Source organism: Macaca mulatta, chromosome 2, assembly GCF_049350105.2.
Source record: "Macaca mulatta isolate MMU2019108-1 chromosome 2, T2T-MMU8v2.0, whole genome shotgun sequence".
Classification (NCBI taxonomy): Eukaryota; Metazoa; Chordata; class Mammalia; order Primates; family Cercopithecidae; genus Macaca; species Macaca mulatta.
This window is the reverse complement of record NC_133407.1, coordinates 160,692,955-160,709,348: the sequence shown is the minus strand read 5'-3', so window position 1 is coordinate 160,709,348 and position 16,394 is coordinate 160,692,955. Positions and strand designations below refer to the sequence as shown.

General features: G+C 46.6%; 1 protein-coding gene across 4 annotated transcripts in view; it reads left to right on the top strand.

The window, feature by feature from the left end:
* The first annotated feature begins 646 nt into the window (after nt 1-646).
* The window catches only part of PDIA5 (protein disulfide isomerase family A member 5), a 93,605-nt gene continuing 77,857 nt past the window's right edge, over nt 647-16,394 (top strand). Inside the window, exon 1 of one of the 4 annotated variants that reach the window (XM_077993796.1) lies at nt 647-844. Coding sequence is in view for 1 of the 4 variants with exons in the window: in XM_001112864.5 (XP_001112864.2) it covers nt 803-844 (42 nt within the window). In the remaining 3 variants the exon portion in view is untranslated. The remainder of the gene's footprint in view (nt 845-16,394) is intronic. The other 3 variants (XM_077993795.1, XM_001112864.5, XR_013414377.1) reach the window with 3 other exon arrangements.

The window sequence follows — 16,394 nt, the reverse complement described above, 5'->3', positions numbered from 1 at the left end:
TAACATTCCATTAGATGGATGTATCACACTTTGTTTATCCATTCATCCTTTGACAGACGTTAGAGTTGTTTCCACCTTTTGGTTATTGTAAATAGTGCTGCTGTGAACACTGGTGTACATGCATTTGTCTGAATATCTGTTTTCAACTCTTTTGGGTATTTACCTAAGAGTGGAATTGCTGGTCAAATGGTAATCTATGTTTAAGTTTTTGAGGAGCCACCAAATTGTTTTCCAACAGCTCAATAATGTTTTACTGAAGTTAAATAGAATAAGCAGCGGGGAGTCTGGGAGGCAGGAATGAGGGCTTCTCCTGTCCTTCACAGGCAGCACTGGACTCTGCCATTTACCGGCTGTGTGATCTGGGTCAACGTACTTAAATTCCCTGGACTGCCTCCTAATCCTCAAAGTGGAGAAAATAAAACCTAATTTCTGTGAGCTGCGTGAGATACTGTTTCTGAAGCTCCAGGCACAGAGTAAGCCCCCGTGCATTAATTGCCTTTCCTTACTCCCTGACCTTGCCTTTTCACACTTCACTCGCTGCCACGTGGCGTCGGAGGCCAGTCCGCACCCGCAGCCCCCAGCTGAGCCAGGCTGCAGACTACAACTCCCAGCGAGCACTTCTTCCCGGCCGCCTCTCCCCGGCTGCTGCGCATGCTTTGGCAGACGTGGCACCGGGAACTCGGAGGCGGGGAGCGGCTGGGAAGTAGCCGTGGTGGTTGGCCGAGGTGGAGCTAGCAGGCGGGCGGGCGGGCGCGGGCGCCGGAGTGGAGAAAGGAGCCAGCGGTGGGCAGCGGCTGCGGGGATGGCGCGGGCTGGGCCGGCATGGCTGCTGCTGGCAATCTGGGTGAGACTGTGGGGTAGGGGTCCGGGCTGGGCCGGCACGTGTGCCCCGCGTGCCCTTCTGCGCTCTCTGCTCCAGCTCTCTCCAGGACGTGAGGGAAGCTGCCCCGGGGCACCGGGATGAGGGCGTGCATGCCAGGCAGGCGGGCACCGGGTGCTACGCGGGAGACAGCGGGAGTCCCGGTGCCCTCCCCGCCAAGCGCTCCCGGGCGCAGGGGCAGGAGGCAGCTGTGGGGCGCCGGGCGATCCCTGGCAGGGTGCTTACGCCACGGCCACAACTTTGCGGGGATGCAGGTCGGGGCACAGCCACCAGCTCAGGCGGGACGCCGGCGGGCTGCGGGTGTGCTCAGCCCCAGACTCCGAGCCCTGCACCTGTGTGAGTGCGGGGTGGGATGGGGGTGCTTACTACCTGCACTGCCGGAAACCTTGGTTTAGGGCCACCTTGTTCTTGGTTTCGGCCCCAGGCGTCTGGGAAACTGCGGGCCACCACCTGGGCCTCCGCCCACAGGCCAGGCTCGGTGGGCTGGGTGGGGTCGACGCAGCCCGCCCCTGCTGAGGAGCTGCTCCTACACCCAACTGAGGGGCTGGCTCGAGCCTCAGCCACTTTCTAGCCGTGTGACGCGCCGGTTCATTTAATGTATCTGAGCTAGTCTCCTCATCCATGATATAGAAAGGCAAAGGTACCCCCACAGGGTGGTTCTGAGGGTCGGATGAGGTCTCAGAGAAAGAAGCTGTGTAAACTGCAAAATCTTACGAAAGTGGAAAAGGAGTGGGCTCCAAGAGGAGTTTGCTACACTTGGTGGAGGGACTCCAGGCATCCCTGAGAGAGGTCGGAATGGGTGTGCCTGCTGGCCCAGGACTGGGGTTTGGCCTTCGTGTCGCTGTGGATGTGTGATGGGATATTGTGGCCATCTTTTCCATAACTTATGCCCTCCCTTATTTTAGGACCATCCTGGCTCCTTTTCTCCTGAAGTTCCAGGGAACTTCCTGCTCCTGGCACCCTCCCCAACCCAGATTTTCCCGTTATTTTCCATTTGGGTGTGGCAAGGACACTGGGCAAAGAGGAGGAGAAAAGGAGTGTGGGTTGAGTTGCTTGAAACACTTCCATCTCCCAATACCCTGGATCACCAGTGAGGAGTGGCCTGGGACTCTCTGGTTGGAAGCGGCTGGGGAAGGAAGCCCCCTGTTCTCTTAGGTCTGTGTTCTCACTCTCGGGGAGAACCAGGCTGGAGTGGGGCAGTGTCACTTCATTGCGTCTGGGTTTGTTGAACGCTATTTTGCCATCAGTCCCCTGGAGCCAGTTGGTCTGGACGGGTCTCTGGGCCAGGAGAAGGGAGCTATCTTCTGCAAGGCCCCCATGGGTCTTTGCACTTGGACTGAGTAGGAGGTCCTGCTTTCCTCCCTTTCCCCTCCCTCTTGTGAAAACAATGGGCTTGAGAATCTGAAATTTCATTCGGCAGACATTTATTTATCAATCACATTGTTTGGATTGATATTTTGCCCTCCACTGGGTTGGATTTTGGGTGGAGAGCAAAACACACATTGTGCCTGCCATCTGGTGTTGCCCTGGATTGGGCAAAGGAGTCAGTCCTGTGAGCAAACAATGACAGAACAGTAAGTGCTGTGACCTTAGGTACTGGTACCTTCACTGAACGGGAGCCATACATTGATTTAAAGGGAGGTCAGCCATGGCTTTCCTGAGGTGGTGGAGTTGAACAGAGTCTGAGAGGAGTGTGGTAGTTAGCTAGGCACTGGAGGGCTGCGGCTCCCCTTCACTGGGAGGTGCGGAAGAGCAGGTAGGTTTGCTGAAAGCACTAGAACCTGGGAGTCCTGAGCAAGCAATTTCTATCTTCTCCTTTCCCTAAGCCCTAGAGTTGGCTTAGCAGGTAGGAGGTGGAGGGAGCATGCCAACAGGAGCAGTGGTGAGTGATTGCTGGACAGTGGGTTGGGCCTTTGTAAATTTAAATGCTGTGCCTATCTGATAAGGGCTCTCCAGGTTCCTGGAAGCAGGTTGGGTTTCTTTGTTCATTCAATATTTACTGAGGGCTGATATGTGCACAGGACTGGGCTGTGACCTGAAGGGTATAAAGGCATCTGCAGGGATTCATGTACAGGGATATACACCCACCGTATTTTTTACAATAGCAAAAATGCGGAAATGGGTTAAATGCTCAATAATAGTGGCTTGGTTAAATAATATCTGGCCTTGTTCATATCATGAAAAGTGATGTTTATTTTTGTCAGTTTGGCCTGCTATAACAAATATCCCATAGACTGGTGATGCAGAACAATCGAAATGTATTTTTCACAGTTCTGTAGACTGGAAGTCTGAAATCAGGGTGCCAGCATGGTTGAATTCTGGCAAGGACCCTCCTCCAGAAGACTGTTGGCTTCTCATTGTATCCTCATATGATAGAAAGAGGACTAGACAGTTCTCCTGGGTTCCTTTTTCAAGGGCACTAATCCTATTCATGATCGATCCACTCTCATGACCTAATTACCTGCCAAGGGCCCCACCTCTTAATACCATCACTTTGGGGGTTAGGATTTCAACATATGAATTTTTGGGGGAATGACAGAAATATTCAGTCCTGGCCGGGCACAGTTGCTCACACCTGTAACCCCATCTCTTTGGGAGGCTGAGGCGGATCACTTGAGGTCAGGAGTTTGAGACCAACCTGGCCAACATGGTGAAACCCCATCTCTACTAAGAATACAAAAATTAGCCGAGCGTGGTGGCAGGCACCTGTAGTCCCAGCTACTCAGGAGGCTGAGGCAGGAGAATTGCTTGAACCCAGGAGGCAGATGTTGCAGTGAGCCGAGATTGTACCACTGCACTCCAGCCTGGGGGATGGAGCAAGACGCCATCTCAAAAAGAAAGAAAAAACAAAGAAGAAGAAATATTTCAGTCCATTCCAATGTTTGTAAAGAATATATATATTTACTAGAATGTTATGTTTATTATGAAAACATTTTATGATGTTTATGAAGAATATCTAAGGATGTGGAAAAATGCCCAAGTGTGATAACTAAGGGAAAAGCAGGATATAAAACCAAACCCCAGGGTGGCTGAAGTTACGTGCATGAAGAATTAGCAGTGCATCAAAATGTTAACAGTCATTGTTCTGGAAGGTGGAGTTGTGATGACTTGTGCTTCTTTGCTTATGTTTTTCTGTGGTTTCCAAGTTTTTCACATGAATATGTATTAGTTTATAATCAGGAAAGTTAATGAAGATTTTAAAAAAATGTTCCTTTGGGAACCCTCAGCCTTCCAGAAGAATACTGGGGTGGAAGGTGTCACAGTCAAACACATGGGACAGGTTAGTTCCAAGAGCTTCCAGGCTGGGTGTCTGTGCCCTCAGAGGCTATGGGTGGTGGTATCTTCCTTCCCAAGCACTTCTGGGCACAGGGGCAGGAGGTAGCCCTAGGGTGCAGGGCGATCCCTGGCGGGCCGTGCTGTCCTGCTCCCATCCCTGCGCTGACTGCCTGCTTTCCTGCTGTCCAGCTCAGCTCCTCCCTGCAGCTGACCCTTCTCTAGGGCTATCCATGCTGATTGTCCTGTGGTCTCCACCAAGCCTGTAGGATGGAGAAACATCAAGCTGGAGCGAACTCTAGGTCTCCAAGCTCAGTGGTTCTCAAGCATCGGGCCAAGGACTGAAGTTGGGCTGGGCTGGACTTTTCTGGTCTACAGTCAAACTGGAAAAAAAAATGGCGTATTTGTTTGTTTTTCATGAATCCAAATGTTTTCAGTTTAAGAACTTGTCAATTTTTCTGACATGATGACCATATTTTGAGGGGGAGGGGGTTACAGCATCCTTTTGAAAAATGAGGCTGGTTGTGGTACATTGTGATTTCTTTTTAAAAGTCCTTTCTTGATAAAATTTATTTTTAATAATATAAAATCCATGTTGCATATTTATATTTAAAAATACATATATTCTGCTGATCCGTGAGATTCAGAACTGATCTAACTCAGCCTTCTTCTTTTATAAGAGAATAGCGAGGCCTAGGGAGGGAAGGGACTCACTCAAGGCCACCCAGTTAGTGAAGGCAGAGCTGGGAGAAGAGCCAGATCTGCTGAATGTAAATCAGGTTCTTCCCACTCCTCCATCTCCCGCCTGCTTCTCTGCCTCTGCCCCTGATGGTCGCTTGAAGCTTAGACCCTGGAGGACAGTGGGTGGAGGTGCAGGAGGCAGATGTTTGCTCCTGGCTTCTCCTGTAGAGCTTTTAAGGTACACTTATTTAGGTTCTGTACTTCTCTGGGACCATTATATATTTAATAGGCTTTTGTGGGCTGGCCTGAGAACTGAATTGCCATTTAAAATGCTATTTGGAACCTGGAATGCACATTTCCCACAGAAATAAACACATTACAGTGGAAGTCTTAAAACAGACCCGGCATATAAGGTGGAAGTGTGGCTGAGTGCCATAAGAGCGGCAACCCCCGTGTGCTGGGGATTCAGGACGAGGCCAAGCAGTGGGACACTGAATGACCAGAGAAGGCCCCAGGAAAGAGCAGGGTGTGAGCTGGCCTCACAAGGAGGGCAGACTTGGAGCTCTGTGACAGCAGGGAGTACCCTGTCCTGGCTGTGGTGTCCCCAGCACCTAACTCAGGGCCTGGCATGTCATCAGCCCTGGTCTGTGTTTGGCTGATGGAATTAATGTCACAGGCAGAGAAGGAAACCTTCTAAGCCAGAGACATGGAAAATGAGGAATGATAGGCCAGGCTGGATGGAGGGAGGGTTTGAGTCTGGGGATGAGGGGAATAAGACTGAAAAAGTGGATCGTAAAGAACCTTAAATGCCTGGCAAAGCCATGGGGACTCGATTCTGAAGGTAATGGAGAGACATGATGAAAGCTGCCCTTTTAATAACAAGATCAATCAGGTCACATGCAGGGTTGGGTGGGAGGGGGAGAGACTGGATTAATTTTCCCAGAACAACACTTTCATCCTTACTTTCCTCTCTGTTATCTACAAGATAAATTCAAGTGTTATGTAGTGGAAAGAACATGGGCTTTCAGCCAGCTAGACACTCAGGAGCTGCCTGACCTTGGGCCCTGCCTCAGTTTTCTTGTTTGTAAGTGGTGATAATGATATCCATCTTGAAGTGTTGAAAGGATTAGAAGAGATACAGGAAGCACCCAGCACAGTGCTTGGCACAGGAAAGTGTCCAGTCACTGGGAGTCTCAGCAGTCATTGCCAGTTGTTGAATAAGAGATGATGGGGAAGTCAGTTAAGAGGAGGAGGTGGGCAGGGAAGGGCCAGAGAGAGGCTGCACGATTTGAATGCCAGGTAGGGGGCCCTCTGTGCTGCTAGGATTCTCCCCACGGGAGTTACTTGGAGCTGAGCTCTTGACTCCCTCCTTGCCCCCTCTCTGCCAGGCCGCTGCAGAGATCCCATGTCGGGGCGGTGTGCAGAAGGGCTCAGGATATAAGTGTGCTTGGTTTCTCTCTCCTTTCTTCTGAAAGTAGATCCCCTCTTGGGAATGAAGACAGCAAACACACTATATCCCTGGAGGTTTTGCCCCAGCTTTGCGGTTTTGTTCTGTCGGGCTCTTGTGTCTTGCTTGGTGGTTGTGGTAGGTTTTGAGGCTGTCTGAGTGACAGTGGGCCAGAAATGAATGCATGGGGTATAAGGAGAGACTGAGGTTCTTCCACATTACCTGGACTTGGGATGGTTTATTTGCCCCCCACCTCTCCTTCCTTGTGCGTGTGCATGTGTGTGTGGGGGAGGGGTTGGGGGGGTGGTGGTATTGTCTTTAACACCTGACATCTTAGGTCCCAACGGGAGAGGGAAGGAGCAGGAGTTCTCAGCCCTGGTGGGCTGGCCCATCCCTTCTGCCTGGCCATCTTTCAGCACTGCCTGGAGCCTCTGGCTCCCCATGTGATCTGTTGGCAGAATTGTTAAATCGGATGCATTTGTAGAAGGCTTTAGAGTTTGCAAAGCCTTTCCATGTATTTCACGTCAGTGTGGTTTTGAGCCCCATGTAACTTGGTGAGGTGAGTAGGCTAGCCCAGTACCATTACCCCTGGAGAGGAATGGGTGGCTGGACAGGGAGGTGGGGGGCGACATGCCCTTAGACGAGGTGGAGGAGTCTGTGGCCTGGAAGGTGAAGGAATAAAGAGATAGGTGGGGACCACAGTCAGAGTTCTCAGTGCCTGGCTTGAATGTGTAAGCAGCTGTGTTGGCAGCCATTTTCCAAGAGTGTCCCTGAAACTTGTTTTTCAGCTACTCCCTGGTGGCTGTGACATTGTACGGGAGTGGCCAGCCAGGCACGTGCTGACTGTGTCCTTCCCCCGAGGAGCTCCAGTTCGCTGTCCCCTGTTGCCACCCTACATCAACAGGGCCTCTTTCCATATACCAGTTTGCAACCACTTATAATTAATTAGCTTTGTGATCTTGCACTGGGGGGTTGAAGACACTCATGTAGTGTGGGATTAAAAGAGCCTTTATTCCTCAAAATCATACTGAGGCACCAGTTTGATGCACATTCCATTCCTAGATGGTGTGATGGTGGGCCTGTGTCTGGCTTCAGAGTTTCCAACTCATTAAAGCTGCGGAGGCACAGGGGTTGAATGTCCATTTGCTGCAAAGAATCCTACAGTTCCTCCAACCCCTGGTGCAGGCAGATTTCTTGAATTTGTGAGCAGGTCCTTTAATCCTTGTTAGAAGATGTTGATGAAAATCAAGGTTAAGCATTGTAAGCTGGGGCTTAAACATAAAGGTGATCCAGTATCTGAGCCCAAATGTGGGCCTGGTAGGAAAGCTCTGTTGTTGGGCCAAGCAGGGAAGGGTCTTGAGGACCAAGTGGATTTGTTCTCATCACGGGGTCTAGTCTTTATGGGTCCTGAGCAGAGTATTAGTCCTTCCCCCCTATTTCAAAGGAAAGTGGACCAGCATCCGCATCCTACATGTGCCACAGATGTTCATTCATTCAACAGATACTTCTTTTTTTTTCCCAAATGGATATTTCCTTGAGAATCTTTTATGAGCCAGGCCTCATGCTAAGGCATTGGGGATAACCATAAATAAGTCAGACAACATCTCTTTCTCTCATGGCCTAGTGGGACAGCCACTGATTAATTATTTAGTTCAGGTAATAAGTGCTGAAAACAGAAAGTGTTAATATAATGTGGTAAGAGAATGTATAACAGGGCTCCCTAACCTAATTCAAGGAGTCAGGAAAGGCTTCTCTGAGAACCTCTGGGTTTTTCTTGGAATAATGTGTTTAAATGTATAAAGTAAAATGCATAGAATTACAAAGAAAGCAGTTATATTGAAATACAGTTATCAAAATATAACAAGGTTGTGATAAAATAATATTTATGTTTATTAATGCATCGTATAAAAAGATTGAAGGTACAAGTTTGATAACTTCTATAATTTTAAGTAGTGATGAGCATAAATAGTGTTTCAGGATATCTTGTAATGTGGTAAGGAAATCTGATTTCTGTTGGTGGCAAAGTCACAGACACTGGTACCCTAATTACTACTGTAATTTATTATCTACATTCATAAATGTAGAAAGCATTTATACATTTATAAATACATTCATAAGACAGGAAAGGCTAAATTTCAGTTAGAGGTTAGTGAAGATAAAGATGTCATTTTTCTCCATCCAAATTCGTAGACTACAGTGGAAAAAAATTATCTAAAACTTAGAAATAAAAGATGATTTTGTGACCTTTTAGTATCGTACTAGAGTATTGTATAAAAACCACCTAAGGACCAGCTGTGCTCTAGGGGATGTAACTCTGTTTATTATTTGTTATGGGCCATACTTTGTAAAGTTAGGTAGGATGCAAATTATTTCTGTTTGGTAAAGAAGAGAAACACAAAGATTATTGCCCTGAAGGACATTAACCTGTTGGTATCTAATGTAGCAGTCTTATATCAGGATTATATCCTCTTTTTTAGGGTCTCTTATTAGCAAGTTAAGTAAAACTTTGAAATATGCTCAATACCTATTTGTATGAGAATTAGGCTTTTAACATTTTAGAATTATACTTGACTCCAGTTTAAGAACTGCTGAGTAAGCAGAACGTAAAGATGTGTTGCTTAGAAGAGAGGTCTGGTCTGGAGATGTTGATTTAGGGGTGCTGTTCAGGAGAGTGGGTGAAGTTGGCTGGGCATATAGGGTAGGAAGAGAGGGTAGACTGAGTGAGCTGCAGAACTTCAACATTTAAAGAATGGGAAGAGGAGGGTTTACAAAGAAGAAAGGAATGATTGTTAGAGAGGTAGGAGGGAAACCAAGTGTCGCATGGAGTTCAAGAGGCCAAACAAGATGAGAACTGGAAGTGCCTGTAGGGTTTATCTACAGGGAGGTCATTGTTGAGCCTTCACCAAGAGCCTTTTTGGTGGTGGTGGTGGTAGGGAGGGCAGATTTCAGAGGGATGAGCAATAGAAGGAGGCAGGAGGATGGGAGGAGCTGGGGAGATGGAAAATTCTGGCTAACAGTGGACAGGGGAGTGATGTGGGGCCCAGAGAGAGGGTTTTTAAAAGATGGGTCAGTGATGGAGTTTCTTCACCTTAAGGAGATATGTGTTAAATGGATTCCTGCGCTCCCAGCCCCTGGAGATGTTTTTCTTCAAGAATAAAGCCCAGGAATCTGTATTCCCAGAATACTGAGTGCTGTGGTACAGCTACAAAACTAGACACATTTCGAAGTTAATCTTATATGGCTGGTGGTACTTTGCCAGCCGAGCTGGGTGCTCTCGATTGAGTGTGTAGCACAAGTTCTGCTCACATTGGAGCTGTGTCACCGTTGTCTGCTTGCTGTCACGTGACCTGAGCAAGTGCTTTTCTCTGAAGGGATCTGGGGGCTTGTGAACGTGCTGGTAGCAGAGGGAAGATGGATCAGGTTGTCACTGTGGCTCTTTTCAGCAGGTCATGCTCAACAGCTAGATTGGAAGGGAAAGCAGACTTGCCAGCCTCTCAGGTATTATTCTGGGTGGAGCAATGGGGAGTGGATGATGCTCCAGGGATGTCTGTCGGAACTATTCACATTGACAGGCCAAGAGAAAAGCATCAGATCTGTCCTGGCAGGGTCCTGGCTCTACTGTTTTAGGCTTAATCCGAGGCAAATCCCTTCTCTGAGCCTCAGTTTTCACATCTCTAAAGTGGGGATAGTACCACCTCTGCCTATAAACACTGATTGTTTATGATATAGTTTTTCAACTCCTGCAAGAATAGTCATACATTTTACAGTGTAACCCAGTAATATTCGGTTCACTGAATGCACAGTGTTGCTACCTATACTACTCACTGATGTTTTCTAGTCAATGTAATTTTTTTAAAATGCTACTGTAACTCACTGATTCTATGACTAGACTCTTGGGTTGAGACCTGAAGGGTGGAAACAGTGGCTTAGACTCTCAACTTTAGAGGATGAAATGAGATCATGTGTGTAAAAGCATAGATGTACACCATGGGTCATGAGCACTGAGTTGTTATTTTCTTATCAGTTAACGGAGCTTGGAGGCAGAGTTGATTTCCGGAGTGGGAATTCACCTGCTCTTCCTCCCTCCCTGCTGCCTAATTCAATGTTCCCTCTCCCAGTTCTTCCTTGTTAACAGGCCTGGCACACCAAGCTGGCAGTGATCCAGAGCCCTCTTGGCTCAAGAAGAGGTTTTCCAAAACATTAAAAGCTTTAGGGACTTAAGTCCTGGCTAAATGCACTGCAGTTGCAATTTCAGGATAAGAAAACCTGTTTTCATAACCTCTCAGATAAGTTGCCCTGCCCCTGAATTGTCTATTGTTGACAACCACATTTGTGCCGTGGGGAATACGGGAGGGGAGAAACTGTGCTGCGTAGCCCCAAATATAAGGTGTGGCTTTTTAAAGGAAGCGAAATAGAAGAAATGCAGCTGGCCTTGTATTTACAGCAGCAAGCAGTAAGATGTATGTGGCTCTGGGAATCTGTCTTCCTTACGCCCCACCTCTGGTGCTGGAGTCTGTCAGACTTGGGTCTGAATCATAGCTCTCTTACTTGCTGTGTGACCTTCAGCAAGTTTCTTAACTCCCCTTAGTCTCAGTTTCTTTATCTATAAAATGGGAACAATAAAAGTGCTTACTTCGTACACTTGTCAAGATAATTCAGTTAGATAACACGTGAACTGCTTAGCTCGCTGCTGGTCATACAATAAGCACTCTGCTTTTGGCTGTTGTTGTTATCATGGGCTAATCCCTAAGCCCTGGATTTGGAATTAAAGGATCCTCTCTTGCATTCTGTTCCTTGCCAGGTGCTTTTGCATTTCTGTTTGTTAATAAGCACAGTTAGCTCTCTTGGCTCCCAGTAGCCAAGGGTCTCACATCCCAGGGCCAGCCTCTCCTGCCATCTCTCTCTCTCTCTCTCTCTCTCACACACACACACACACACACGCACACACACACACACAACAGTATCACCACCATTCAGGGACGCATGGTGCTTGGTTTTATTTCAGAGGCTGCTGGGTAGACATTTGAACATTGGGAAGCATCGGTGGTGAGATCCCCAGGCTTGATTTAAGGTTAGGCCTTCACTCCTTGTGCAGAGTAGTGTTTAGCTATGGTGGCTCATGGCAGATGTTTAGAATTTACCCTTTTAAGGGGCATACAGTATGCATATTTTAAAATTAATTTTCTTTCTTTCTTTCTTTCTTTCTTTCTTTCTTTCTTTCTTTCTTTCTTTCTTGAATTTACCCTTTTAAGGGGCATACAGTATGCATATTTTAAAATTAATTTTTTCCTTCCTTCCTTCCTTCCTTCCTTCCTTCCTTCCTTCCTTCCTTCCTTCCTTCCTTCCTTCTTTCTTTTTTTGAGACAGAGTCTCACTCTGTTGCCCAGGCTGGAGTGTAGTGGTACGATCTCAGCTCACTATGACCTCTGCCTCCCTGGTTCAAGTGATTCTTCTGTCTCAGCCTCCTGAGTAGCTGGGATTACAGGCGCGTGCCACCATGCCTGGCTAATTTTTGTATTTTTAGTAGAAACGGGGTTTCACCATATTGCCCAGGCTGGTCTCAAACTCCCGACCTTGTGATCTGCCCACCTCAGCCTCCCAAAGTGCTGGAATTACAGGCGTGAGCCACCGCGCCTGGCCTAAAATTAATGTTCTTTCTTATATCTCTCATCAAAACCATTCTACAAGTATTTGCTAGGTATATGTTGCATGCCAAGTACTTTGCAGATTCCATATAATAGTTATAAAAAAAGCCAAACCACCCAGTGTCTCATGACCAGAGACGAGACTGTTCAGCTAGCAGTGCAGAAGGACACATGAGCACTGCACATACGTGGGAAAGGACACAGAGCAAGTGCTGGGCGGGGAGGAATCAGAAGGCCTATGCAAGAACTAAGGGCAGTATCTGGTTGTGTTCTGGAAGCCTCTTTCTTTCCTTTCTTTTTTTTAGGCAAGTTTTTTTCTTTTTAACTTTTATTTAGAAATAATATCGGATTTATAGAAGAGTTGCAAGAGGAATCCAAAGGATTGTTATGTGCCCTTTATTTCGATTCCACAAATATTAGTATTTTATCACATTTGGTTTTATCATACTTCTCTTCTATATATATGAAGTTTATATATGATATTCCTTTGCCCCCTAAATACTTCAGTATTTCCTAAAACACAAAAACATTCTCTTATGTAACCACAGTACAACGATCAAAACTAGGAAGGTAGTATTTGATTCAGGACCCAAACCAGAATCACACAGTGCATTTAATTGTCCTTCGTTAGTCTCCTTTAATCTGGAACAGTTCTTCAGTCTCTGTCTTTTGTGACCTTGACATTTTTAAAGAATTATCCTCAATTTGGTTTTTGACGATGTTTTCATTTAGTGCATTATATCAGGGGGCACCTGACGTCAATTTGACCCATTACTGGTGGTGTTTCTGTTGGCCCCTTAGTTAAGGGGGTTTCTGCCATGTACAGTGGGGAACCACTGTAAAGTTACATTTTCTGATGGGGAGACACTTTGAGGCAGTTAATTATTTTCATAATGGTAGCCAAGTGGTGGTAATTTTTTTCTTTAAACATTTAGATTGGACATGCTTATTATGACAAGTTGAAAAAATAGAGAAAGGGGAAGAATAAATACTACTGAGGGCAAATCCTCAGTGTTTTTCTGAGCATACTTTTGTTTACTTATAGTTGTGGTTATACCATGCATATTTTAAATTCTATTTTTAAAGACAACATTAAAGCCAACATTTTTGCATTGCGAAGTCTTTAAAAACACCATTTAAATAAAATACCATCTAAATGGCTTATTCTTCTATTGAGTGGCTTACTCTGTGTAACCATTCTGTCGTTGCTGGACATTTAGGTTGTTTATAGGTTTTAACTCTTATGAGTAGAATGGTTGTGAGTCATATGTGTGTCAGACCTCTGCTAATTTCCTCAGGACACATTCCCAGAAGTGGAATTACCAAGTCAAAGAGCATAAATACTTTAGAGATACATGATAAATTATGCCAGCTACCTTTCCAAAAGAATGGTACTAGTTGAGGTTTCTGCCAGCAGTATATGACAGTTGAGCTCCATATTTTAAGAGGTTCACTAATGGTGTTTCTCAACCTTTTATTTTTTTTAAACTGTGACCCACCAATGAAGATTTGGGTTGAGATTAATTTCCTATATTTTGATTTATGAGAGCCTAGGTATTTATTTCTAAAAACAAATTATGGTATAAAATAGCACATTACTCTTTTCAAGCTGTAACAGTCTGAAACAGAGCATTGGGAAGAGCTCTGGGAATCACTGAGGTGGCGGTGTCTGGACAGTGGGGGATTTGAGGTCACGCATGAGGAATTAGGATATTTCACCTAGAGAATCCTAGAAGAGACATGTTTGCTGTCTTTGGAGTGTGATAGGCTGACAGATGTGCGCGCGTGGCGGGGGGGATTTAACATTTCTAATGAGGAGCGCTCCAAGATGATATGGGTATGGTGTAGGACATGGGACTTCCACATATTAGCATATTGAGTTCCCACAGCCTCCTGGTCCAGCTGAGTTGAGTGGTCTCAGGAGATTTTCAGTCCCTGGCTCTGGAGGGCTACCTGGAGGCTGGAGATGGTATGTGAGGAATTTTGAGGGGATTTCTATATTTGTGGAAAACCAGTCAGCCCAACTCAAATCCGAATTGAAAGAGATGTCCTGGCTTTTTTGTCTCCAGAATGGTCCTCTTACCAGAAAAGGGCTGGGGTAAGGAAACAGGAGAGTTCCTGGGCTAATTCTTCTTTCATTTGTGGATAGCTGGCATCAGGTGACCAAGGTACCTGATAAGAACAGGCACACTGAAAATCTGGGCTACTAGGAAGAACGCTGGGTAAATCAATCCCTTGACAGTCTCTCTGTCTCCTTCCTTATAGATAACATATCTAAAGTTTAATGCATGATTTGGTGCTTAAGGCACTTTGAAATATCCCAATTAGAACAGATGTTTGTATTTCTTTCTAGTTAAAGCTTTTGTTCAAGATCTATTTGTATGTGTGCCAGAAGACCCAGAATGAGAACTCCTTAAAAAGATCATTTATTGGCCGGGTGCGGTGGCTCAAGCCTGTAATCGCAGCACTTTGGGAGGCCGAGATGGGCGGATCACGGGGTCAGGAGATCGAGACCATCCTGGCTAACCCAGTGAAACCCCGTCTCTACTAAAAAATACAAAAAACTAGCCAGGCGAGGTGGCGGGCATCTGTAGTCCCAGCTACTTGGGAGGCTGAGGCAGGAGAATGGCGTGAACCCGGGAGGCGGAGCTTGCAGTGAGCTGAGATCCGGCCACTGCACTCCAGCCTGGGTAACAGAGCGAGACTCCGTCTCAAAAAAAAAAAAAAAAAAAAAAAGATCATTTATTTCACTCATGCAGAAGCCTGCACAGGGATATTCCAGGGCCAGAATATCCCTGTGTAGTGTCAGGGACCCAGGTAACATCTATCTTGTTAGCTCCTCTTTAGCAGGCCCTTCCTCCCCATTGTCTCAAGGTGGCTGCTTGAGTTCCAGCCATCTTGTCCAAATTCCAGCTGGCAGGAATGAGGCAGGGACTGAGAAGAGTCATATCAGATGTCTGTTAAAGTTGCCACATCACACTTAAGCTCGCGTTCCAGGGGCTGGCACATGGCCACACTTGCTGCAAGGGAGACTGAGAGGTGAAGAGGTTTTTACTGCAGGTGGCCACTTACCCAGGGAAACTCAACGGTTTCTTCACAAAGCGTGATTACCTCACAGTCCTCTGGTGGTGATCATGAGAATAGGTTTACCAAATGATACAACTGTAAAGAACTTTGGAAATCACTCTCAGTTCCTCAGTTTTCCAGAGTAGGAAGCAGACTTGGAGAAGGAGAGATGCCAACCAGTAATAATCAAAGTCATCACAAAACTTGAGCTTCTGACTCCAGGTACAGTGCTCTTTCCGCCAAAACACAAGCTCTAAATTCTCAGCCCGCTCAAGTTCTCTGACCTTGGATTCAGGGCCACATCTGTTTTCTCAGGTCCTCCTCTTTTCCCTGAGTCCCTTTAGTACCAGCTTCTTAAGAGTCTAGACTTAGATTCTGACATTTCAAAACTATTTTGAGCAAAATGTGGGTTAAACTAAATTAAACCTGTTTCTTCACAGTTCTCAACATAAGGGTATCTTTTTTCCAGGTGACAGAGCAAAAGAGGTTGAGTCCCACCTTCACCCTTTTTCCTCAATGTTAAACTTCTGTTCCCAAGTCTTCCTCCGTTAGCAAGCTGCTTTTACATAATTGAATATCGCTGGCTTCATGGTCTGCATTGAATAGTAAATCCATAATGACAGACGGCTTTGCTAGTTATAGAGAATGTGAGGGTGCTGGCACACGCCCCAGAGATGAGGAGCTTTTTAAAGCTGAGGTGTAATGTGGCAAGGACTGTTCTCCCTGATTATCTTCCAGCGTACCGGGACTCTTATCTCTTTAGTTTGATGGTGATGCTGGGTGGCGATCAGCCTCATTAAGTGAGGTAAGTGAAGAGGGGAGTTTGTGTGTGCTATGTTAGCAGATGGAGAGGACCACACACTTCCTGCACACAGTCTCTGGCTGGGAACAGACCTGGGCTAATTGCCACATTTAGGATCTTCATGCTCTTGGCCCCAGGAACCTTGGGAGACTCCAGGATCTGCTGGGCTTGCAGAAAGCAGAGGGTTAGTCTAAACCCCTGCTGGGACCCTCCTTGCCCTGGGATTCTGGGAGATGGGGGCATTTCCTGGTTGCTTTGGCAGGCTCTGCCTTGGAAGGAGATGTTCCTTTTCTGCTTGGGTTGTGCCATCTGTTGCAGCAGTCCAGGGAGCCTGTGGGGTTGAGAGAAGCAGGCCTCCTCTGGCCAGGAGTCGGGAGTTGGGAGGCCCAACTTGTAGTCCTGGCTCTGTTACTTACCTACTGTGTGACCTTCGTAATTAATGTAACCTGTCTGAGCCTCAGTTTCCTCATCTGTAGGATGAGGCAGGTACCTACTCACTGGGGTATTGTGAGGGGTAAACGAGTTAGTGGGTATGAAACCTGGGAAGTGTGCTCTAAATGTGCCGTGTGACCTCTTGGTCTGGGTCGCTGTGCAGCTGGT